Source organism: Bactrocera latifrons, unplaced genomic scaffold (genome assembly GCF_001853355.1).
Source record: "Bactrocera latifrons isolate USDA-ARS-PBARC rearing strain unplaced genomic scaffold, ASM185335v1 scaffold_28, whole genome shotgun sequence".
NCBI lineage: Eukaryota > Metazoa > Arthropoda > Insecta > Diptera > Tephritidae > Bactrocera > Bactrocera latifrons.
Window position 1 is genome coordinate 2023386 of NW_017536407.1, and position 25412 is coordinate 2048797.

At 45.1% G+C, this 25412-nt stretch overlaps 1 protein-coding gene across 1 annotated transcript in view; it reads left to right on the forward strand.

Annotated features, from left to right (window-relative positions):
• The window catches only part of LOC108970050, a gene marked incomplete in the record, with an annotated part of 187068 nt that overhangs the window by 150805 nt on the left and 10851 nt on the right, over window positions 1-25412 (forward strand). Inside the window, 41 exon segments of the mRNA XM_018935160.1 lie at window positions 2139-2465; window positions 2564-2881; window positions 2947-3288; window positions 3355-3651; window positions 3715-4020; window positions 4088-4735; window positions 4815-5132; window positions 5199-5534; window positions 5612-5920; window positions 5984-6289; window positions 6351-6998; window positions 7062-7373; window positions 7443-8147; window positions 8205-9158; window positions 9217-9528; window positions 9597-9935; window positions 10000-10299; window positions 10368-11324; window positions 11573-11887; window positions 11948-12283; window positions 12342-12653; window positions 12717-13022; window positions 13088-13732; window positions 13803-14117; window positions 14179-14511; window positions 14572-14877; window positions 14950-15255; window positions 15314-15961; window positions 16022-16336; window positions 16394-17344; window positions 17405-18049; window positions 18119-18838; window positions 18892-19188; window positions 19252-20205; window positions 20324-20977; window positions 21049-21663; window positions 21744-22397; window positions 22464-23426; window positions 23487-23801; window positions 23868-24527; window positions 25069-25383. Of these exon segments, the coding sequence (XP_018790705.1) occupies window positions 2139-2465; window positions 2564-2881; window positions 2947-3288; window positions 3355-3651; window positions 3715-4020; window positions 4088-4735; window positions 4815-5132; window positions 5199-5534; window positions 5612-5920; window positions 5984-6289; window positions 6351-6998; window positions 7062-7373; window positions 7443-8147; window positions 8205-9158; window positions 9217-9528; window positions 9597-9935; window positions 10000-10299; window positions 10368-11324; window positions 11573-11887; window positions 11948-12283; window positions 12342-12653; window positions 12717-13022; window positions 13088-13732; window positions 13803-14117; window positions 14179-14511; window positions 14572-14877; window positions 14950-15255; window positions 15314-15961; window positions 16022-16336; window positions 16394-17344; window positions 17405-18049; window positions 18119-18838; window positions 18892-19188; window positions 19252-20205; window positions 20324-20977; window positions 21049-21663; window positions 21744-22397; window positions 22464-23426; window positions 23487-23801; window positions 23868-24527; window positions 25069-25383 (19914 nt within the window).

The window sequence follows — 25412 nt, forward strand, 5'->3', positions numbered from 1 at the left end:
AATAATAAATTTAATTATTTGCAAGCAATTGTTCTACACACATTTGTGTCTGTTTGTATGTATTCATGTTACGCACAGCAAAATATATGTTTTTCATATAAATATTTATTTCATAGTTAATTTGTTGTTTGAGCACCACAAATGTTTAATGTTCAAGAAACGCGCGCGCACAACTACTGTTCTGATTTGTACCACATTTTTACACCAACAAATAAAAATCATGCTTTTTACACTGTCAAACACGTTGCATTGCAATGCAAGCAAAATATCAATTCATGCAAATATTTATATGTATGTATGTGTCACGTGTTACTACTCACCACACGCATCAGCTACGCAGCGGCAAAATGCAGATTTCAACAGACGCAAATCTCGTACGAACTGTCCGAATTTGTTTCGTCTTTGAAAGTGTGTGACAGCTGTAAAAGACATTGTTTTTACAAATATTAAATATATATACATATATACATATATATGATTTAAAAATGCTTTTATAAATGAAGTAAAAATGCCTTTAATATTATTGCTTATTTATACACGGTGAAAACTTGCTAAACGCCTTACTCGCCTCAAACAAAAACGATAAAAAGGAGAATCACGCCTTGCCTCATATAATTTGCCAACTGCTTACCATTACATGCCTTAACCCCGCCTTATTTAGTTTTTAAGCCCATTGGAATTGTTTATATGCTTTGTTATTGCAATTATATATGGATTTTGTTGCTAGAAGCATGAAACAAATTAATGAAATGCTTTTTAAAAACACGAGAAATAAACAAGAAAACAAAACTGCTAAGTAGTCGCCCTTGAATTGCAAAGCCGCCAAAATGTTAAAACCAAAACAAACTGAAACACAAAATTTTGCCGCAAACTAAGAAAAGTGCTTATTATAACCCCAAACTAAAACGTAAGCTATACAAAATTGGCTGACCCTAATACCCACACACACACCTGAACACTTATGTATGTATATTATAAGAAATAGCATACCCACGCCTACTAAGTCTCTCAACACCGTCGAAATCTGCATTGTTTGTACAACATTGTTGTTGTGCCCTATTATTTCTTTTTTTGTTGTCTTGCCTGCCAACCTAACCCAAGCTAACCTAATTTTGTTGTTGCAAAAAACTCAACGGCCCCAAAAATTTTTGTTGTTGTCTACCCAACGTCGCTTTTACTCAACGCTGGATAACTGCATTTCTAACACCCTTTTTATAACCAGTCTAACTGTATAAGCTAGTATAAGTATGTCAAGCTTTATCTAATATGCATTCAAAATTATTTGCAAAGCGAATTTTTAATAAAAAATATATCCTAAATTGGAAACTAAAGCCAAATGCGTTTTATTGCAAAAAAAAAAAATATTAAAAATATATTTATGAAGTAAACAAGCGAATTTCGAACTCGAAATTTGCATTACACGCCGCTAAAGTACACGCGCACATTCATACGCACTCACACACGTACGCATTTTTAATCAAAAGCAAACACAAATAATAGTAATAATTTAACCAAACGCAAAAAAATTAACAAAAAGCAAAAAAAAAATAACCAAAAGAAAATAATTTAACAAAAACCAAAAAAAAAAACAAGTTTCACTACCAAACAAACTGCACGCAGCCGCAGTGCTGCAACCGCACACAAGCATTACCGTTATTTTGTTAAGTTTAACCGTTAAACGCACATGCAACTGTTTGTTTGTATGTGTGAGCGCACCGCCAAACGTTGTCTAACAATCGTAATTTTTAACTATAGCAACTAAGTTAATCGTTAAACGTAATCACCGTTAGTGTAACCGTAACAGTGTAACAGTATTAACGCCCAGCACATGCAATTTGTTGCTGTCATAGTAGTGTATGTATGTGCTGGCCAATATGCAAATTTATCTAACGTGCTCTAATCTCACCGCTGTCGTTGAACGCAAGCAAAAGTTAAAAAAAAAAAACTAATAAAACAAAAACACAAAATTTGGCAGTGGAAATGGAATAAAAAAAGAAAGTAAAAATCGGCAACAGCGTAAAATGCTGCTCAACTCCCACGCAAAAGGTGTGTTGACTTTACTAATGACATATTTTACAAAGCACACATGTCAAACCTTGCTAATACAACTTTTTCGACTCTCTTTTTCTCCAACACAGAGCGTATCGTACACGAACAGGTTACACCGTGCGAGCCGAATCCGTGCGGTTCGAATGCAATTTGTCGCGATCGTAACGGCATTGGCTCGTGCCAATGTTTACCCGACTACTTTGGCGATCCGTATCAATCGTGTCGTCCTGAATGTGTACGCAATTCGGATTGTCCATCGCAGCAAGCGTGCACGCAGCAAAAATGTCGCGATCCATGCCCGGGCACATGTGGCACCAACGCTGAATGCAGTGTCACGAATCATGTGCCGACATGTATGTGTCGCATCGGTTATACGGGCGATCCGTATCGTTATTGTCATGTGGAGCCGCCAGCACGTAAGCAACAAGCTGCGTACCCAAAATACAATTTACTGATTTATTTTTTTTTCTTTTCTTGGGTTTTCCTTGTTTCAATTAAAACTACCGTTAAATAGCGATACGTCAAGAGCCACCTACAAATCCTTGTCAACCCTCACCTTGCGGTCCGAACTCACAGTGTCGCGAACTTAATGGTCAGGCGGTGTGCTCATGTCTGGACCGTTATATCGGCATACCACCAAATTGTCGTCCGGAATGTGTGCTTAGTACTGAATGTGCCTATGACAAGGCATGCATTAATCAACGTTGTCAGGATCCTTGTCCCGGCACTTGTGGCACGAATGCAGAATGCCGCGTGCGCAATCATAGTCCGTTGTGTCAGTGCCGCAACGGTTTTACCGGTGATGCTTTCACGCGTTGTTATCCCATACCACGTAAGCGTTAATTTAACTTATAGCCGTTAGCACAGTCCCACTGATTTTTGTTTTCCTTGCAATAGCTGCCCCACCAGCTATTTCACACGTCGAGCGTGATCCTTGTGTACCCTCGCCCTGCGGTCCGTATAGTGAGTGTCGCAACATCAACGGTGTACCATCCTGTTCCTGTCTACAGACTTATATTGGCGCGCCACCAAACTGTCATCCGGAGTGTACCATCAGCGCTGAGTGTCCTTCGAATAGAGCTTGCATACGTGAAAAATGTATCGATCCTTGTCCCGGCTCTTGCGGCTTTTCCGCAGAATGTAGTGTCGTCAATCACACACCGATTTGCACATGTCCCAAAGGTTATACGGGCGATCCATTCAGCAACTGCCGTCCCTTACCACCAGAACCTATTATCAGTAAGCACGATTTTGCAGCGCAGTTCAGAAAACATTCGTCTTACAAACTACTGTCTATTTTCTTAGATGAACCTGTCGATCCATGTCATCCGTCGCCGTGTGGCGCAAATGCTCAATGCAACAATGGCATTTGTACTTGTCTGCCAGAATATCATGGTGATCCGTACACCGGCTGTCGTCCGGAATGTGTCTTGAATACAGATTGTCCACGTGATAAGGCATGCTTGCGCAGCAAATGCGCTAATCCGTGTCCAGGTACTTGTGGCGAAAACGCCATTTGTGATGTTATAAACCACATACCTATGTGCAGATGCCCCGATGGTACTGTCGGTAGTGCATTCATTCGTTGTAGTCCGGCGCCAAGTAAGCTCTCATACAGGAGTGTTTCATTTATTCGCGATATTAATTGTAATTGTTTATTGCTAGAAATCGTAAATACAAACCCTTGCCATCCATCGCCATGTGGACCAAACTCACAATGTCGTGAGGTCAATCAACAAGCCGTTTGTACTTGTCTGCCAAATTTCATAGGTAGTCCACCAACTTGTCGTCCCGAGTGTGTATCGAATTCCGATTGTGAACCTACCCAGGCTTGCCTTAATCAAAAATGTGGTGATCCATGCCCTGGTACTTGCGGTATCGGTGCCAAATGTACTGTTGTCAATCACAGCCCATTCTGCACGTGTCCACTTCGTTTCAGCGGTAATCCGTTCATACGCTGTCAACCAATAAGTAAGAAATTCATCGTAAAAACATCATGTTCCGAGAAGTTACAATTTCCTTATTTATTTCTGAATAGTTGAACCTCCACGCGACGTTGTGCCAACAGATCCTTGTCGTCCATCACCATGCGGACCATATGCGCAGTGTCGCCCTATTGGCGAAGCGCCATCGTGCTCATGTCTTGAATCCTATATAGGTCGTCCACCCAATTGTCGTCCAGAATGTGTCACGAGCTCTGATTGTGCCAGCAGCTTGGCTTGTATAAATCAGAAATGTGTTGATCCATGTCCGGGACGTTGTGGCGTCAATGCGGAATGCCGTGTGGTTAGCCATGCAGTACAATGTACTTGTGTGGTGGGCTATACTGGCGATCCGTTTGTACAATGCAATCTACCACCCGAACGAGACGTGGTCGAGGTACGCACACCCTGCAGTCCGAGTCCATGCGGCCCGAATGCAATTTGTCGTGAACGTAATGGCGCTGGTTCATGCGCTTGTTTGCCTGAATATTTCGGTAACCCCTACGAGGGTTGTCGACCCGAATGCGTAATGAATTCCGACTGCCCATCGAATAAGGCATGCCAACAGCAGAAGTGCCAGGATCCTTGTCCGGGCACTTGTGGTCAGAATGCCGATTGCCAAGTTGTCAATCATTTGCCTTCTTGTACATGCATTACGGGCTACACGGGTGACCCATATCGCATTTGCACTCGACCAATTGAACGTAAGAATCTTTCGTCTTTTAAATAAGTATTTGTTATGCAACAATTCTAACTACTTGATTTGCCTTTGTGGTAATATAGCTTTGCGTACGGAATATGTAAATCCATGTCAACCATCACCATGCGGACCAAACTCTCAATGTCGCGAATCAAATGATGTGGCTGTGTGCTCTTGTCTACCAGAATTTATTGGTACACCACCCGCTTGTCGTCCCGAGTGCACAATTTCGTCAGAGTGCGCCACAGATAGGGCTTGCAACAATCAGAAGTGCGTAGATCCATGCGCTGCTGACCCCTGTGGCAGCAATGCTCAATGTCGCGTTAGGAACCATAGTCCAATTTGTACTTGCAATAATGGATTTACCGGCGATGCATTCACCAGATGTTATCCTATACCACGTGAGCTATTCGACTTGTCACAACCCGAACTTATTTACAATGAGCGTATGTGTATATTTATTTTAGCGCCACCAATCGAAATTGAGCGCGAAGAGATTCGTGACCCTTGTCTTCCATCGCCCTGTGGTCCTAATGCAGAATGTCGCAATGTAAACGGGGTACCATCATGTTCTTGTTTAGCTACCTTTATTGGTCAGCCACCCAACTGTCGTCCAGAATGCACCATCAACTCAGAATGTCCAAGTCAACAGGCTTGCATCAATCAGAAATGTCGCGATCCCTGCCCAGGTGCTTGTGGTCTAAATACAGTTTGTCGTGTAATCAATCATACGCCGACATGTCTGTGCATAGACGGCTATGTTGGAAATCCATTTATCAACTGCAACCCCAAACCACCAGAACGTAAGACTTCATAGAAATATAATTATGCTGAGAAAACAATAGTGACTTATACAAATACATATATGATTCCACAACAGCAACTCAACCACCAGTACGTGACGACCCATGTTTCCCATCACCATGTGGACCCAATGCTCAATGTAACAATGGACAATGCACTTGTATTCCTGAATATCAAGGTGATCCTTACATAGGCTGTCGTCCGGAGTGTGTACTTAATTCAGATTGTGCTCGTGATCGCGCTTGCGTGCGCAATAAATGCATCGACCCTTGTCCCGGAACTTGCGGAACCAACGCTATTTGTATTGTCAATAACCACGTGCCCATGTGTCACTGTCCGGACAACATGTTGGGCAACGCCTTCTTTGAGTGCCGCGTAATTGAAAGTAAATTTGATTTATCTATCTCTTTCCCCGAACGTTTTCTCAACTGTTATATTCGCCCTATAGAACCAATTCCGACAAATCCTTGTCAACCATCACCGTGTGGCCCTAACAGTCAATGCCGCGAACTACAAAATGTAGGCGTGTGCTCCTGCTTAACAGACTTCATTGGTAGTCCACCACAGTGTAGACCGGAATGTACAACGAACTCTGATTGTCCGCCGGATCAGGCATGTCAGAACTCTAAGTGTCGCGATCCTTGTCCTGGAACCTGTGGCTTTAATGCAGTTTGCAACGTTGTAAACCATAATCCATTCTGTACTTGTCGCGCTCAAATGACAGGAAATCCATTTGTGCGTTGCCAGGAAATAAGTAAGCTGAGCTCATTCTCAAACATAAGTATTTTCCTAACCTGCAGCTTTTTAAAAAATAGTTGCTCCAATACGTGATGCTACACCCGCCAATCCTTGTGTGCCCTCGCCTTGTGGACCTAATTCGGAATGTCGCGTTTCAGGTGACTCCCCGTCATGTTCATGTTTGCCAGATTTTATGGGATCACCACCAAATTGTCGCCCTGAATGTGTTTCAAATTCAGAATGCCCATCCACACAAGCATGTATAAATCAAAAATGCAAAGATCCCTGTGTTGGACTGTGTGGCTCAAATGCCAATTGTCGTGTCTTCAGTCACACACCCATGTGTCTCTGTCAAGAAGGCTTTACTGGAGATCCATTTTCACAATGTAAACCAGTACGAGCAGAACCGATCGAAGTATTGAGACCATGCAGTCCCAGTCCATGCGGTATCAATGCTAAATGTGAAGAACGCGACAACGCAGGTTCTTGCCAATGCTTACCAGAGTACTTCGGTAATCCATATGAAGGTTGTCGTCCCGAATGTATCCTGAACTCAGATTGTCCGTCGAATAAAGCTTGTCAAAATCAGAAATGCGTAGATCCTTGCCCCGGCACTTGTGGTACAAATGCAGTATGTCAAGTAATAAATCATTTACCTTCCTGTGAATGCTATCCCGGCTACAATGGAGATCCTTATCGCCTATGCCAAGTAGTACAAGAACAACGTAAGCCTTTTTTTAAGTTAATTGCCGAAACAGTGATTCTTCAAATCCAATTCATATTTATAGCTCCCAAAGTGTACGTTAATCCCTGTCAACCATCGCCTTGTGGTCCAAACTCAAAATGCCGCGAAGTAAACGGTCAAGGAGTATGTTCTTGTTTGCCAGAGTATGTCGGTAGTCCACCAGCTTGTCGACCTGAATGTACATCCAGCTCTGAATGTGCTACTGAAAAAGCATGTATCAATCGGAAATGTGTAGATCCCTGTCCCGGCGTCTGTGGACAGAATGCAGAGTGTCGCGTAAGAAACCACAGCCCCATTTGCTCTTGTAACAATGGATTCACCGGCGACGCTTTCGTGCGTTGCTTCCGAATTATAAGTAAGATTACACCGTTTTAACCCTTCAACAATGAAAATGTTTTCACGGTATCGAATTCTTCCTCACTAGTACCGGTATCAACACCGCCGCCACAACGTCAACCACAAGATCCTTGCGTGCCATCACCATGTGGACCAAACTCTCAGTGCCGAGATATAAACGGCTCACCATCGTGCTCTTGCCTACCAAATTTCCTTGGTGCTCCACCCACTTGCCGCCCGGAATGTAGTCTGAACTCAGAGTGTCCAAGCCATCAAGCCTGTATAAATCAGAAATGTCGAGACCCATGTCCAGGTTCTTGTGGCATTAGCGCATTGTGCAATGTGATTAGTCACACACCAATATGTACATGCCAAATAGGTTACACTGGTAATCCCTTCACTGTCTGCAATCCATTACCACCACCAAGAAGTAAGTCATTAATTAGATTAAAAGGTGCCGTTAATAAAGCCTGTATTTTTTATGCAGCTGAAGTTGTATCTCAAGACGATCCATGCATCCCCTCACCATGCGGCCCTAACGCAAAATGTAGCAATGGTCAGTGCACATGTATACCCGAATATCATGGAGATCCTTACATAGGTTGCAGGCCAGAATGTGTATTACATACCGATTGCGCTAGAGATCGCTCTTGTGTACGACACAAATGTGTTGATCCTTGTCCAGGAACGTGCGCTTCTAATGCCATCTGCGAAGTCATGAATCATATACCAATTTGTCGCTGTCCTGACGGTATGGAAGGCAACGCTTTCGTACAATGCTCGCCCATACCAAGTAAGATTAGAAAAGTTTGCGTCGTTTCAATATTCTTTCATGTTCATAATTTTTCAGAATTGGATGTGCCACAAAATCCTTGCCAGCCAACACCTTGCGGTCCAAATAGTCAGTGCCGTGAGGTAAATCAGCAAGCTGTCTGCTCTTGCATCGCATCCTTTGTCGGTAGTCCACCGTTTTGTAGGCCGGAATGCACAATCAATTCCGAGTGTCCGCTTAATCAAGCTTGTCTCAATCAAAAATGTTCCGATCCGTGTCCCGGCGTTTGCGGCAACAATGCCCTTTGTCATGTTGCCAATCATATACCGTTCTGCCGTTGCCCAGACAGATATTCCGGCAATCCGTTTGTTAGTTGTCAACCGATTTTAGACACACCCGAACCACGTCCACCGAGTCAACCCTGTTCTCCATCGCCGTGTGGTCCATACTCGGAATGCCGTGCTGTTGGCGACACGCCTTCGTGTACTTGCTTACCTGACTATATTGGTGCGCCTCCAAATTGTCGACCAGAATGCGTAACCAGCTCAGAATGCAACACCAATTTAGCGTGTATTAATCAAAAATGCAAAGATCCTTGCCCAGGTTTATGTGGCAACAGCGCTTTGTGTCGCGTTCTTTCACACACTCCAAGCTGTTATTGTCCAGCCGGTTTTGAAGGAGATCCATTCATACAATGTGTGGAAAGCAAGATACCACAATTGGATCACATCGATCCTTGCAATCCAAGTCCATGCGGTCCAAACGCACGTTGCATACAACGTAATGACGCTGGTTCATGCCAATGCCTTCCGGAATACTTTGGAAATCCTTACGAAGGCTGCAGACCCGAATGTATATTGAATTCCGATTGTGCTTCCAATATGGCCTGTCAAAATATGAAATGTCGCGATCCTTGTCCGGGCACGTGTGGACAGAATGCCATTTGTTCAGTACTAAATCATGTGCCAACCTGTAATTGTGTACCTGGCTTTAGCGGCGATCCATATCGTTCTTGTCAAGTGGAGAAACAACGTAAGCCAAATATCATATGTGCAAATGTAGTTCATTTTACAAAATGTCTCTAAAACAGCTATCAAGGAATATGTCAATCCGTGCCAACCATCACCTTGTGGGCCCAACTCGCAGTGTCGAGAAATTAACGAACAAGCTGTGTGCTCTTGTTTACCCGAATACATTGGCAGTCCACCGCTTTGCCGCCCCGAGTGCACCATCTCGACTGAGTGTGCGTTCGACAAAGCCTGTATTAATCAGAAATGCGCAGATCCTTGCCCGGGCACATGCGGGCAGAATGCCAATTGTCGCGTACATAATCATAGCCCAATCTGTTCTTGTCGTGCAGGTTTTACAGGAGATGCCTTTTCACGTTGTTTTGCTATACCACGTAAGCTTAGACCTCATATAGTAATTGAATAGCGCGAAAAAATATTATCAACGTATTTGTCATTGTAGCTACACCGCCTGCACCCGTACAACGCCAACCCGTCGATCCTTGTGTTCCCTCACCATGTGGTCCGAATTCACAGTGCCGTCGCACTGGAGAATCACCTTCATGTTCTTGTTTACCTACTTATATTGGCGCTCCACCTAATTGTCGTCCAGAGTGCACCATTAATGCTGAATGTCCAAGCAGTCAGGCGTGTATCAATGAAAAATGTCTCGATCCTTGTCCCGGCTCATGTGGTTTGGGCGCTATTTGCAATGTTATCAATCATACTCCTAGCTGTGTTTGCCCTACCGGATATACTGGAGATCCTTTCACTTACTGTCTACCTGAGCCACCACCAAAACGTAAGAATTCGGTGCGAAATTACCTAGAATGGTACTATAATTTGTATTCTTATACTTAATGCAGCTGTTGTCAAAGACGATCCGTGCAATCCTTCACCCTGCGGCTCGAATGCTCAATGCAACGATGGTATGTGCACATGTATACCAGAATACCAGGGCGATCCGTATACCGGTTGTCGACCTGAATGTGTACTGAATACTGACTGTCCACGCGATCGCGCTTGCATACGAAATAAATGTGTTGATCCTTGTCCCGGCACTTGTGCATCAAATGCTCTGTGTAGCGTCATCAATCATATACCTATCTGCTCATGTCCGAACGGAATGTCTGGCAACGCTTTTATACAGTGCTCGCCGTTACCCCGTAAATATCAATAACTTCATAATCGGTTGCACGAATATTCCCCAAACTTAAAAATTTTCAACTTTCAGCGCCAGTCAAAGTTAACCCTTGTCAGCCCTCACCTTGTGGTCCTAACTCACAGTGTCGCGAAGTAAATGAGCAAGCTGTTTGCTCTTGCATACCAGGCTTCATTGGCGCACCACCAACTTGTCGACCGGAGTGTACTGCTAATCAGGAATGTCCAGCCAATTTGGCGTGCATAAATCAGAAATGTGTCGATCCTTGTCCTGGTACTTGCGGACGGAATGCTCAATGCAGTACCGTAAATCACAATCCTTTCTGCACGTGCATACCACATTACACTGGAAATCCATTTGTCGCTTGCCAACGTATCATAGAACAACCTCAATTGGATGTCACACCAACTGATCCTTGCCGTCCATCGCCATGCGGTCCCAACTCAGAATGTCGTGCTATCAGCAACACACCATCATGCACGTGTCTTGCAAATTTCATTGGATCCCCACCGTACTGCAAGCCGGAATGCGTTTCAAATTCGGAATGCCCATCCACACAGGCATGCATTAATCAGAAATGCAAGGATCCCTGCCCAGGACTATGCGGTACTAGTGCTGAGTGTCACGTCGTATCACATACACCGCGTTGCAACTGTTTGCCTAGCTTTACAGGTGATCCATTCACAATTTGCCAGCCAATACGTGTAGCCGCGCCGATTGAAGTACTGAACCCATGTTCGCCGTCGCCTTGCGGTGCCAATGCAAATTGCCTCGAACGTAATGGTGCCGGCGCCTGTCAATGTTTACCGGAATACTTTGGCAATCCATATGAAGGTTGTCGACCGGAATGTGTACTCAATTCGGACTGTCCGTCGAACAAGGCCTGCCAGAATCAAAAATGTCGCGATCCTTGCCCCGGTACCTGTGGACAGAATGCTGAATGTAATGTCGTCAACCATATACCAACTTGTAATTGCTTAGTTGGTTATTCTGGGGATCCATATCGTTATTGTACAAGACCAGCAGAACGTAAGCTAAAAGATTTGAGTTTACTCGTAACAAAGTTGCACTATGAAATGTGAGAGAACAATCTTTAAAAAATAGTATCGCGGAGCTGATGTGTGCTTCCGCACTTTAGTTCTAGTGCTACTGTTTTTCTACGATTGTCTTCACCACCTTCATATGTGTATGTAGTTAGTTGTTCTTTTTGTAGTCACTAACGTTTTAACTGGTTCACTTTAAATTTATTTACATGTAACCACACAAATAACATATAGCCATTGTACAAGAGTACGTAAACCCATGCCAACCCAGTCCATGTGGACCGAATTCTCAGTGTCGTGAAGTAAACGGTCAAGCTGTGTGCTCATGTTTAAGTGAGTTTATAGGCGTACCACCTTCCTGTAGACCCGAGTGTACATCCAGTTCAGAATGTACAAGTGATAAGGCGTGTATAAATCGAAAATGCGTTGACCCTTGTCCTGGTGTTTGCGGTCAAAGTGCGTTATGTCAAGTGCGCAATCACAGTCCAATTTGTTCCTGTCGTAGTGGTCTAACCGGTGATCCATTCGTGCGTTGTTACCCCTTACCACGTAAGCAAAGTAAAAATAATGCCTGAGATATACTATATCGTGATCATAATTTTCCTTTAGCTCCAACACCTCCTAAAGCCGCCGATGTATACCGTGATCCTTGCGTGCCATCACCATGTGGTCCATATGCCACATGTCGCAACCAAAATATGGTGCCATCTTGTACATGCCAACCAAATTATATAGGCGCACCTCCCAATTGTCGTCCCGAGTGTACAGTTAACTCCGATTGCATCAGCAGCCAGGCATGTATAAATGAACGATGTCGCGATCCATGTCCGGGTGCATGCGGTGTCAATACGGTGTGCAATGTCATAAACCACACTCCGAACTGTGCATGCCAGCCCGGTTATATAGGCGACGCATTCATTGCTTGTCATCCAGCACCACCACCTCGTAAGCTTAAATTATCTTAAGCACTACAACAACGTTCGTAATGTCAACTTATTTTTAGCACCACCACAACAAGAACCTATTGATCCTTGCAATCCTAGCCCATGTGGACCCAACGCTATCTGCTCAGGTGATGGGCAATGTTCGTGTATAGCTGAGTATCAGGGTGACCCCTATGTCGCATGTAAACCGGAATGTATACTCAATACAGAGTGTCCACGTGATCGCGCTTGCATAAGACAGAAATGTGTTGATCCTTGTCCAGGTACTTGTGGCTCAGAGGCCATATGTGAAGTCTTTAATCATGTGCCCATGTGCCGTTGTCCGGAACGTATGACCGGCAATGCATTTGTTCAATGTATACCGGTTCAAAGTATGTTAACATTTTTAATATATTTTAGACGCGCTCTAAATCGTTTTAATATTTTTATCATAGCTGATATATACCGTAATCCTTGTCAACCATCGCCTTGTGGTCCGAACTCACAATGTCGCGAAGTGAACTCACAAGCTGTGTGTAGTTGTCTGCCCAACTATCTAGGTAGTCCACCCTCATGTCGCCCAGAATGTACCAGCAACTCTGATTGTCCACCAAATCGTGCTTGTCAAAATCAACGTTGCGTAGATCCATGTCCTGGTACATGTGGTTTGTATGCAAAATGCGCTGTTGTCAATCACAATCCTTTCTGCTCGTGCAATGAACGCTATACAGGCAATCCGTTTGTACAATGTCGTCCTATAAGTGAGTTCCACACTCATTTTAAAAAATCTTCAGTTTCTGAGTTTTGTCCTCTTTCTAAACCATAGTTGAACCTGTACGTGATATTACACCAACCAACCCATGTCAACCTTCACCATGTGGACCGAACAGCCGCTGTCAAGCTGTGGGCGAATCGCCATCGTGCTCTTGCCTGGAAAACTTCTACGGTCAACCACCAAACTGCCGTCCCGAATGTATTACAAACTCGGAATGTTCGTCAAACAATGTTTGTCGAAATAATCGCTGTGTGGACCCATGTCCTGGACTTTGTGGCAATAATGCGCTCTGTCGTGTGATAAGTCATTCAGCAATGTGTTACTGTGAGAACGACTACACCGGTGATCCATTCGTACAGTGTACCTTAATTGTACGTGCACCAACCGAAGTTGTCGATCCTTGCAATCCGAATCCATGCGGTTCATTCGCCGAATGCTTACAGCAAAATGGTGTAGGGTCATGTAAATGTCTTGATGAGTATTTCGGAAACCCGTACGAAGGATGCCGCCCTGAATGTGTGCTGAACACCGATTGCCCGTCGAACAAGGCATGTATAAATCAGAAGTGTCGCGATCCTTGTCCCGGTACATGTGGTTTGAATGCTGAGTGTTACACTAGAAATCATCTACCTACCTGCTCTTGCTTGTACGGCTTTGTAGGTGATCCATATCGTTATTGCGCCATTGAAGAAAAACGTAAGCAAAATTTGTTTGACTCCAAAATTATTTCAAACACACAATTTGAAAACATTCATACAATTTTTAGCCATAGTACAAGAATATGTCAACCCTTGTCAACCATCGCCATGCGGTCCCAATAGTCAGTGTCGCGAAGTGAATAGTCAAGCAGTGTGCTCTTGTCTGCCAGAATTTATAGGCACTCCACCGGCGTGTAGGCCCGAGTGTACTATAAGTACTGAGTGTAACTTCGACAAAGCCTGTATCAATCAAAAATGTGCCGATCCATGCCCAGGCGTTTGTGGCATGGGATCCCAGTGTCAAGTGCGCAACCACGCACCACTGTGTTCTTGTCAGCTTGGTTACACTGGTGATCCGTTTACGCGTTGTTATCCCATACCTCGTGAGTTTGTTTGACATCCTGTAATATTGTTTTGTTTATAATCGTTCTGTTACTTGCACAGCGCCACCACCAACAGCTGTCGCCGAACCAATACGAGATCCCTGCTTGCCTTCACCTTGTGGTCCCAACTCTCAATGCAGAAATGGCAACGGTCAAGCCTCATGCTCCTGTTTACCCAATTTCTTTGGCGCACCACCTAATTGTCGTCCAGAGTGTGTCACCAACTCGGAGTGTTCATCCAACTTGGCATGCATTAATAATCGGTGCACTGATCCTTGTCCAGGTTCTTGCGCCTACAATGCTCAATGCAGCGGGATAAATCACATACCTATATGTTCTTGTCCAAAGGATTATGTAGGTGATCCATTTGTTAGTTGTCAGCTGGCACCACCACGTAAGGTTCTAGTTAAAATCAATTTGAAATCTCTCATTACACCACCAATTGTGCCAACAGCTCAACCACCAGTGAAAGACGATCCTTGTAATCCATCACCTTGTGGCCCTAACGCTGTCTGTAACGATGGTCAATGCACCTGTATACCAGAATATCAAGGCGACCCCTTCGTTGGCTGTCGTCCGGAGTGTGTATTGAATTCGGAATGTCCACACGATAAGGCTTGTATTAGAAATAAATGTGTTGATCCATGTCCGGGTACTTGTGGTGTCAATGCTATTTGCGAAGTGCTAAATCATGTGCCCATGTGCCGTTGTCCTGATGGCATGTCCGGAAATGCATTCTACCAATGTGATCCAATACCACGTAAATATTATTTTTTCACCGAAACAATTGTTCAACGGCTAAGTTTTCTCCTCTTTACCTCTCTCTCTAAAGCTAAACTTGTCTCCAATCCATGTGAACCATCACCGTGTGGTCCGAATAGCCGCTGTCGTGTTGTCAACCAAAATGCTGTATGTTCTTGTATCGAAGGTTTCATCGGTAATCCGCCTACATGTCGTCCAGAATGTGTTCGTAATTCCGATTGTGGTCCACAAATGGCCTGCCAAAATCAAAAATGTGTCGATCCTTGTCCTGGAGCTTGTGGTTTTAATGCTATTTGCAAAGTAACAAATCATGCGCCCATCTGTACATGTCCGGTGCGTCATACTGGAAATCCATTCGTGGCCTGCCAACGCATAAGTAAATATTTAATCTTTGCCAGAACTCAACCTTAACTTTAATCCGCGATTTTTCTTAGTTGAACCACCGATACGCTTGCAAGAACCAAAGGACCCTTGCTACCCATCACCTTGCGGTCCGAATTCGCAATGTCGCGCTGTCGGTGATGCTCCGTCATGTTCCTGCTTACCAGAATTTATTGGCTCACCACCTAACTGTCGACCGGAGTGTGTTACGAATAGTGAATGCAGCCAAGACAAGGCTTGCATTAATCAAAAATGTGTTGATCCTTGTCCTGGCTTATGCGGAGAGAATGCCCAGTGTCGCGTAATCAGTCATACAGCGATGTGCCTTTGTACACCTGGTTTTACAGGCGATCCCTTCACGGCCTGCTCACCGGAGCCTGTGAAACAAGATGAAATCATATCGCCTTGTGAACCAAATCCATGTGGTGTAAACGCGGAGTGTCGTCAAGTGAACAACGCCGGTTCTTGTCAGTGTTTGCCCGAGTACTTTGGCAACCCTTATGATGGCTGTCGTCCAGAATGTGTCACGAACTCCGACTGTCCGCTTGATAAATCATGTCAAAATCAGAAATGCCGTGATCCTTGTCCGGGTGTCTGCGCGCTAAATGCTATTTGTCGCGTAATAAATCACTTACCATCTTGTAATTGTCTTGATGGCTTCATAGGTGATCCATACACTTATTGTCAATTACCAGTGAAACGTGAGTTAACTATTTCTTACCACAAGCCAGCAAATCATAGTAGCATTGTAATTATTACAGCAATTATGAAAGAATATATTAATCCTTGTCAACCATCGCCTTGCGGACCAAATTCACAATGTCGCGAAGTGAATAATCAAGCGGTTTGTTCATGTCTGCCTACTTTTGTTGGCACACCACCAGCATGTCGACCCGAGTGTACTACAAGCGCTGAATGTGCCTTAGATAAGGCGTGCATCAACCAGAAATGTCAGGATCCTTGCCCTGGCACATGCGGTTCAAATGCGGAATGTAACGTACGTAACCACTCACCTTTCTGTACTTGTTTGAATGGATATACAGGAAATGCCTTCACACGCTGTCACCAGATACCACGTAAGCKTATATCGCATGAACGCGTTTCCGAAAATCATAATACATTTCATTCTGTAGCACCGCCTCCAGCTGCAACACCACCTGAACCTGTACGAAATCCATGTGTGCCCTCGCCATGTGGACAGTTTGCTGAATGTCGCGATATCAACGGCAATCCGTCTTGTTCATGTCTACCTACCTATATAGGTAGTCCACCAAACTGTCGACCCGAATGTACCAGAAATTCGGATTGTGCCAGCACACAAGCTTGTATTAATCAAAAATGTCGCGATCCTTGCCCAGGCGCATGCGGTTTTAATGCAAATTGTCATGTTATTAATCACACACCGATTTGTCAGTGCGTGTCAGGCTTGATTGGAGATCCATTTGTCTCTTGCCAAGCACCACCACCGCCACCTCCAAAACTAGCAGAGGACCCATGCAATCCCTCGCCTTGTGGTCCAAATGCTGTATGTCGCGATGGTCAGTGCGAATGTATACCGGAGTATCAAGGTAATCCATTAATTGGTTGTCGTCCAGAATGTGTTTTGAACACAGACTGTTCTTCGGACAAGGCATGTATACTTCAAAAATGTACAAATCCTTGTCCGGGCACTTGTGCCTCGAACGCCATTTGTGAGGTGCACAATCACATACCAATGTGTCATTGTCCAGAAGGTATGACTGGTAATGCATTCGCACTGTGCCAACCTATACCTACGCCAGTGCAGACAAACCCATGTCAACCGTCGCCGTGTGGACCAAACTCACAATGTCGYGTAATAAATCAACAAGCTGTGTGTTCTTGTTTACCTGAATTTATTGGAGCGCCACCATCCTGCCGTCCGGAATGTACCAGCAATGCAGAATGTGCCCTTAATCGGGCCTGTTTGCAGCAGAAATGTCGCGATCCCTGTCCTGGTGTATGCGGTGTCAATGCCGAGTGCACGGTCATCAATCACTCGCCGATTTGTCGCTGTACCAATTCTTACACCGGCAATCCGTTCGTTGCATGCAGTCCTGTTCGAAGTAAAACACATTTAAATATTTCAACCAAGCAGGTTTCTTATCACCTACATCCTTTTACAGTTGTTCCTCAATTGGATGTTGCACCTAAAGATCCTTGTCGTCCCTCGCCGTGCGGACCGAATGCTGAGTGTCGCGCAGTAGGCGACAGCCCTTCATGTTCGTGTCTCAAGAACTTTATTGGTGCACCACCAAACTGCCGTCCTGAATGTGTAACAAATTCCGAATGTCCACTGTCTCAAGCTTGCATTAATCAACGTTGCCAAGATCCCTGCCCCGGTGTTTGCGGCTCAAACGCCGATTGCCATGTCATTAATCATACACCAATGTGTGTGTGTACAAGCGGTTATACTGGAGATCCATTCAACTATTGCGACGTCATACGCGATGTACCGGAAGAAGTACTCAATCCTTGTCAACCAAGTCCTTGTGGATCCAACACCGAATGTATTGTACGTAACGGCGCTGGCGCTTGTCAATGCCTACCTGAATATCAAGGCAACCCATATGAGGGCTGTCGCCCTGAATGTGTTGTAAACTCTGATTGTCCAACGAACAAGGCTTGCCTACAGAACAAATGTAAAGATCCCTGCCCAGGCACTTGTGGACAGAATGCACTATGTTATGTACGCAATCATTTGCCAACTTGCAACTGTTTAGCTGGTTATACAGGCGATCCTTACAGCTACTGTACGGTATTGACAGAACGTAAGCATTAAAAATATTCTATTGTTTATGGAACAACGTCCTGAAATATATATTTTTGCGTAAATGTAGCTAAATTAGACGTGGTAAACCCATGTCAGCCTTCACCATGTGGACCAAATTCACAATGTAAGGAAGTCAAGCAACAAGCGGTCTGCTCTTGTCTACCAATATTCATCGGCACCCCACCAGACTGCCGCCCTGAATGTACTATATCCAGCGAATGTGCGCTCGATAAGGCATGTGTCAATCAAAAATGCGTCGATCCGTGCCCCGGTGTGTGTGGACTTAACGCCGAATGCCGCGTGCATAACCATAACCCACTTTGCACTTGCCGTAACCATTACACCGGCGATGCATTTACCAGGTGCTATCCAATGCCATGTAAGAAGCAGATAGTTGTCGGATATAAAAACACATTTGTCAAACACAACCTAATTTTTATAGCACCACAGCCTGTGCCCGTGATTAGAGAGGAATACCGCGATCCATGCGTACCATCACCTTGTGGTGCTAATGCTGTATGCCGTAACGTCAATGGTCAGGCCTCGTGTTCCTGTCTGCCCAACTACTTAGGTGCACCACCCAACTGCCGACCGGAGTGTTCTATCAATGCCGAGTGCTTACCACACTTGGCATGTATAAATGAAAAATGTCGCGACCCCTGCCCGGGTTCGTGTGGTTTCTCTGCGATTTGTAGTGTCATTAATCACACGCCAATATGTACCTGCCCAGCTGATTATAAAGGCGATCCGTTCACTAGATGTACACCTAAACCACCCGAGCCCCAACGTATGTTATCAGTATTTTTGTTGTCGGTAAAATATTAACTTTACTTTTCTTAGTGCCTTTACAAGACCCATGTAATCCGTCACCCTGCGGTAGTAATGCCATCTGTAATAACGGCGTTTGCTCGTGCTTGCCTGAGTACCAAGGAAACGCGTATTCCGGTTGTCGACCAGAATGTGTACTTAATACTGAGTGTCCACGTGATAAAGCTTGCATAAGAAGCAAATGCGTTGACCCTTGCCCAGGCACATGTGGTGTGGGAGCCATCTGTGAGGTGTTCAATCATATACCAATGTGTCGTTGCCCTGATGGTATGTCGGGCAACGCTTTCATTCAATGCTCTGTACTACAAAGTAGGTTTCAAAATTTACGTTGCTTAAGATTCCCAATTCAAAATTCATATATTTGTTCCTTAGCTCCGCCAACTGTAACGAATGTGTGTCAACCATCGCCGTGTGGTCCTAATTCCCAATGTCATGAAGTTAATCAACAGGCAGTTTGCGCTTGCTTACCTGACTATTTCGGTTCACCACCCAACTGCCGACCAGAGTGTACCATAAACTCGGATTGTCCACCGAACTTAGCTTGCGTTAATCAGAAATGTCGAGATCCATGCCCCGGCAGCTGTGGCGTACGTGCCGTGTGCTCGGTTATTAATCACGGGCCATTCTGTAGTTGCCCGAGCGGCTACACTGGTAATGCGCATACTCTATGCCAACTATTACCACCACCGACACTTCAACAGGAACCTGTAAATCCCTGCATACCTTCGCCATGCGGTCCCAACTCACAATGCGCTGACAGAAACGGTTCACCATCATGCAGCTGCTTGCCAGATTATATTGGTGCCCCACCAAATTGCCGACCAGAATGTTTATCTTCCTCGGAATGTGCCAGCAATAAAGCGTGTATCAACATGAAGTGCCGCGACCCATGTCCCGGTGTTTGTGGTACATCAGCTACTTGTCATGTGGTTAGTCATACCCCATCTTGTGTCTGCATCGCCGGTTATATGGGTGATCCGTTCACGCAATGTTATCCCGAACCGATTGTTGAACTCGAGCAGATTAACCCGTGTGTACCTAGTCCATGTGGCAGCAACGCTGTTTGTACCACACAAAACAATGCCGGCGCTTGTAAGTGTCTGCCAGAGTATTTCGGTAATCCTTATGAAGGTTGTCGCCCCGAGTGTATCGCAAATTCTGATTGCCCTTCGAATAAGGCTTGTCGAAATCAAAAGTGTCAAGATCCCTGCCCTGGCGTTTGTGGACAAAATGCGCAGTGTGACGCCATTAATCATTTGCCCACCTGCAGTTGTCTGTCGGGTTACACCGGTGATCCTTATAGCTACTGTAATGTTTTGAAAGAACGTAAGCATCATATTTGTTCACTCACTACTTTTTTATTGAGCAAAGAAAGTTTGAATCACAGCACAATTTTGACTCATTGCACTTTATTATTATTATCTCATTTTACATGTATAAATAGCTGTTAGAGAATATGTTAATCCATGCATACCCTCTCCATGTGGCCCGAATTCTCAATGTCGCGAGGTAAACGAACAAGCCATATGCTCATGTCTGCCCGAATTCATTGGCAGTCCACCCTCTTGTCGTCCCGAATGCACATCGAACTCTGAATGTACCGCTGATAAAGCCTGCATCAACAAGAAATGCCAAGATCCTTGCCCTGGCACTTGTGGCTCGAATGCTGAGTGTCGCGTACGTTCACATAGCCCATATTGTAGTTGTCGCCCAGGTTATACTGGTGATGCATTTGTCCGTTGCAATCCTATACCGCCACCACCACCGCCAGCGCGTGAACCATACCGCGATCCATGTGTTCCTTCACCTTGCGGTCAATATGCAGTTTGTCGTATTGTAAACGAACAGCCGACATGTTCTTGTCTAGCTTTGTATACCGGTTCACCACCCAATTGCCGCCCAGAATGTGTTATAAACTCGGACTGTGCCAGCAATCGCGCTTGCATAAACGAAAAGTGTCGCGATCCTTGCCCTGGATCTTGTGGAGTGTATGCCGTTTGCAATGTTTTAAATCATACGCCAGTGTGTACGTGCCCGGCCGGATATATCGGTGATCCATTCACGAATTGCCACCCGCAACCAGCTCCACCACCACCACGTAATATAAATTTTAACTTTCAATTCTTCGTACCCAAACTTTAAACGAACCATCTTTATTTTTGAAATTAGCTACCCCTGCTGACGATCCTTGCGTACCATCACCGTGTGGTATTAACGCTCAATGCAGCGATGGTATTTGCACATGCATCGGCGAATATCAAGGCGATCCATACACTGGTTGCCGTCCTGAATGTATTCTTAACAGCGAATGCCAGCGCGATAAAGCTTGTATCAACCAGAAATGTCAAGATCCTTGTCCCGGCACCTGTGCTTCGAACGCGATATGCGAAGTACACAAACATGTACCCATGTGCCACTGCCCAGCGGGAATGCAAGGTAATGCATTTGTTCTCTGCCAACCAATTCCGGAGCGGCCACCTGAACCAGCGCATCCATGCCAACCATCACCATGCGGTCCAAACTCACAATGTCAAGATAGAAATGGTATAGCAGTTTGTTCGTGTGTAGCAGATATGATAGGAACACCACCCGCTTGTCACCCCGAATGTGTCAGCAATTCCGAGTGTCCGATGAACCGCGCATGCATCAATCAGAAATGCAAGGATCCGTGTCCAGGCGCTTGCGGCCATAATGCACTCTGCAACATTGTTAATCATAACCCAATTTGCTCGTGTCCAACGGGGTATACCGGAAGTCCATTTGTAGCTTGTCAACCCATCATCAGTACGTATTTTCTACTCATCGGCGATTTAATGTCCGTAACCCTAATATAACACCCTTCATATCAACTCACTTTTCTACAGATCCTCCGATTTATGAAGAACCTCGCGATCCCTGTCGTCCATCACCGTGCGGCGCCAATGCTCAATGCAGCAACATCAATGGTGCACCTTCATGTACTTGTCTCTCTGAGTTTATAGGCGTACCACCAAATTGTCGTCCAGAATGTATATCTAATTCAGAATGTGTTTCCGATAAGGCTTGCATTAATCAGAAGTGTCGCGATCCATGCCCGGGTCTATGCGGTTCCAATGCACAGTGTCATACTTTGAATCACATACCCAATTGTGTTTGTGAACAGGGTTACGTTGGAGATCCCTTCACAGTCTGCCGCTTGCCATTGCCGCCACCACCAGCACCAGTACCCGACTTTATAGACCCATGTGTACCGAACCCTTGTGGAGATAATGCGGAATGTCGTCGTCATAACAATGTTGGATCTTGTGTCTGTCTACCTGAATATTTCGGAAACCCTTATCAAGGTTGTCGACCTGAGTGTGTGCTAAATAGTGATTGTCCATCAAATAAAGCCTGCGTACAACGTAAGTGTCAAGATCCATGTCCTGGCACTTGCGGTCGCAATGCCGAATGCCAGGTTGTTAATCACCTACCCGTTTGTCATTGCTTCAGTGGCTATACGGGCAATCCGTTTAGCTTATGCTCACCTGTTAAACAATGTAAGCATAAATACAAATTTTCCTTAAACATCGGGAGTAAAAATTCTAAATGTTTTTTCTCACTAGTGGAGCCCATTTATGTTAACCCATGTCAACCTTCGCCGTGCGGTCCGAATGCACAATGCCACGAGGTTAATCAACAAGCTGTTTGTTCGTGCTTGCCTGAATTTATAGGCTCACCTCCTGCTTGCCGTCCACAGTGTACCGTTAATTCGGAATGTCCACTCACACAGGCCTGCATAAATCGTAAATGCGCAGATCCTTGCCCTGGTACTTGTGGGCAAAATGCAGAATGTCGCGTTTACAACCATAATCCGATTTGTTCGTGCAGAGTTAGCTATACCGGGGATGCTTTTACGCGCTGTTATCCAATACCGCCACCAATCGCAGATGTAACGCCACCACCACCAGGCAATCCATGCAATCCTTCACCTTGTGGCCAATACGCGCAATGTCATAATCGTAACGGTGGCGCGGTTTGCTCATGTCTACCTAGCTACATAGGTACCCCACCGAATTGCCGCCCTGAATGCGTTGTACACTCCGATTGTCCCTCGAATCGTGCCTGCATAAATGAGAAGTGTCGTGATCCATGTCCCGGTTCATGTGGTTTTAATGCAATTTGTAATGTACTCAATCATGTACCGAACTGCGTCTGTCCAACTGGCTATGTAGGTGATCCATTCAGTAGCTGTCAACCACAGCCATCCCAACCCGTGCAACGTGAGCCTATCAAACAGGATCCTTGTGTACCATCACCTTGTGGTGCGAATGCAGCTTGTAGTGGAGACGGCGTGTGTACATGTCTACCCGAATATCATGGAGATCCATACAGTGGTTGTCGCCCAGAATGCGTACTAAACAGCGATTGCGCCCGTGACCGTGCTTGTATCAATCAAAAATGTAAAGACCCATGCCCTGGTACTTGTGGCACGCTTGCCCTCTGCAATGTTATAAACCACGTACCGATGTGTTCGTGTCCAGCTGGCATGACAGGCAATGCATTTGTTTATTGCGAAAGCATACCAAGTAATATAGAAATCAACGCTTTCAACTGGACTATGCAAACTCACATTCTTCCAATTTCAGTCGTCGAACCACCACCACCCATAAACCCCTGTCAGCCTTCTCCTTGTGGTGCTAATGCACAGTGTCGCGCGTCTAATCAACAAGCCATCTGCTCTTGCCTCCCAGGTTATATTGGCGCCCCACCATCTTGTCGTCCCGAGTGTGTTTCCAATTCCGAATGTGCTTTGGATAAGTACTGTTTGAATCAGCATTGCCAAGATCCGTGCGCCGGTACCTGCGGTTTACGTGCCGTCTGTCATGTTCAAAATCATAGCCCAATATGTGCCTGTCCACCACGTTTCACCGGTGATCCGTTCATTTCCTGTCAGCCAATAAGTACTATGCGCACGCACTTTACACTCACAAAATTTCAATTAAACATCATCTTCAAACCAATTACAGTTATACCAAAACCAGCACCAATAAGCGACGTAACACCTACAAATCCATGCCAACCATCACCTTGCGGACCGAACTCGGAATGCACCGCCACTGCGAATGGCGCACAATGTACTTGCTTACGTGATTTCATTGGTACCGCACCGAACTGCCGTCCCGAATGCGTAACAAGTGCTGAATGTGCCTCGGACAGGGCGTGCATCAATCGCAAATGCGCCGATCCCTGTCCGGGTTCGTGTGGTGTTGCAGCCGAGTGTCGTGTATTGGCGCACAGTGCAATGTGTTACTGTCCAAGCGGATATACTGGCGATCCTTTCTCTACATGCGTTAAACAACAGGAACCACCAACGGAGGTGGCTCTACCTTGCAGTCCCAGCCCTTGTGGTCCAAACGCAATTTGCCAACCACGTAATGGCATTAGCGTTTGTCAATGTTTACCGGACTATTTCGGTAATCCTTATGAAGCTTGTCGTCCTGAATGTGTTAGGAATTCGGATTGTTCAGCGGACAAAGCTTGTCGAAACTCGAAGTGCCGTGATCCATGTCCTGGCACTTGTGGTTCGCAGGCAACTTGTCAAGTCGTCAATCATATACCGAACTGCGCTTGCCTGCCAGGCTATCGCGGCGATCCATATACGTATTGTGAAATAGTGCAGGCAGAACGTAAGAAATTTTTAATGTGTATTCTTTACTCTTAACAACAATCATCCCAAAGTTGACAACAATGCAGAACTACCATCCTAAATGCACTAAATTCTGTCTAATGTCTGCCGATGCTCGCTAATACAAATTGGCAAACCAATGTGTTAGGTAGAGCTTTACCCTCGAAAGTGCTATAAGCCGTTTTATAACCCGCTTTCTAAAATCTCTGTCTGCAAGCAATATAGAGCTTCCACTTTGCAATTCTTACATGACTTCTTAGCAGTAATAACAACATCAAAAATAAAGCCAAAGAATATAATCATAAGCATATATTAAGAATCATTAGTATAAGAACCGCAGCATGCCATAGCCTATCATGGCCACACTTAACATAGCTGAACATAGTTTAAGAAATAACATAGGTTAAGCGCAAAATTAACATACGTAATTCGCTTCAAAACAACACAGCTCTAGTTGAGCAAAAAATATTGGTTTGAGTATAATTTAACCCACCCTCGCTTAACCTCTACTGGACACTAATTTATTGTGTAATTCGAAACAGCTGAACCACCCGTCAAAGTAAGTCCCTGCCAACCATCACCATGTGGCGCCAACGCACAATGTCGCGAATCAAATGGTCAAGCCGTTTGCTCGTGTCTACCGGAATTCGTTGGCACTCCACCCACTTGTCGTCCAGAATGTGTCGTCAGCTCAGAGTGTCCATCCGACAAAGCGTGCATCAACCAGAAATGTAAAGATCCCTGTCCAGGCGCTTGTGGCTTAAACGCCGAATGTCATGTACATAACCATAGTCCGTTGTGTGCTTGTAAGGCCAGTTATACCGGCGAAGCCTTCACCAGCTGCCAGCGCATACCACGTAAGCAACGACTATTCCAGTTTCTCACA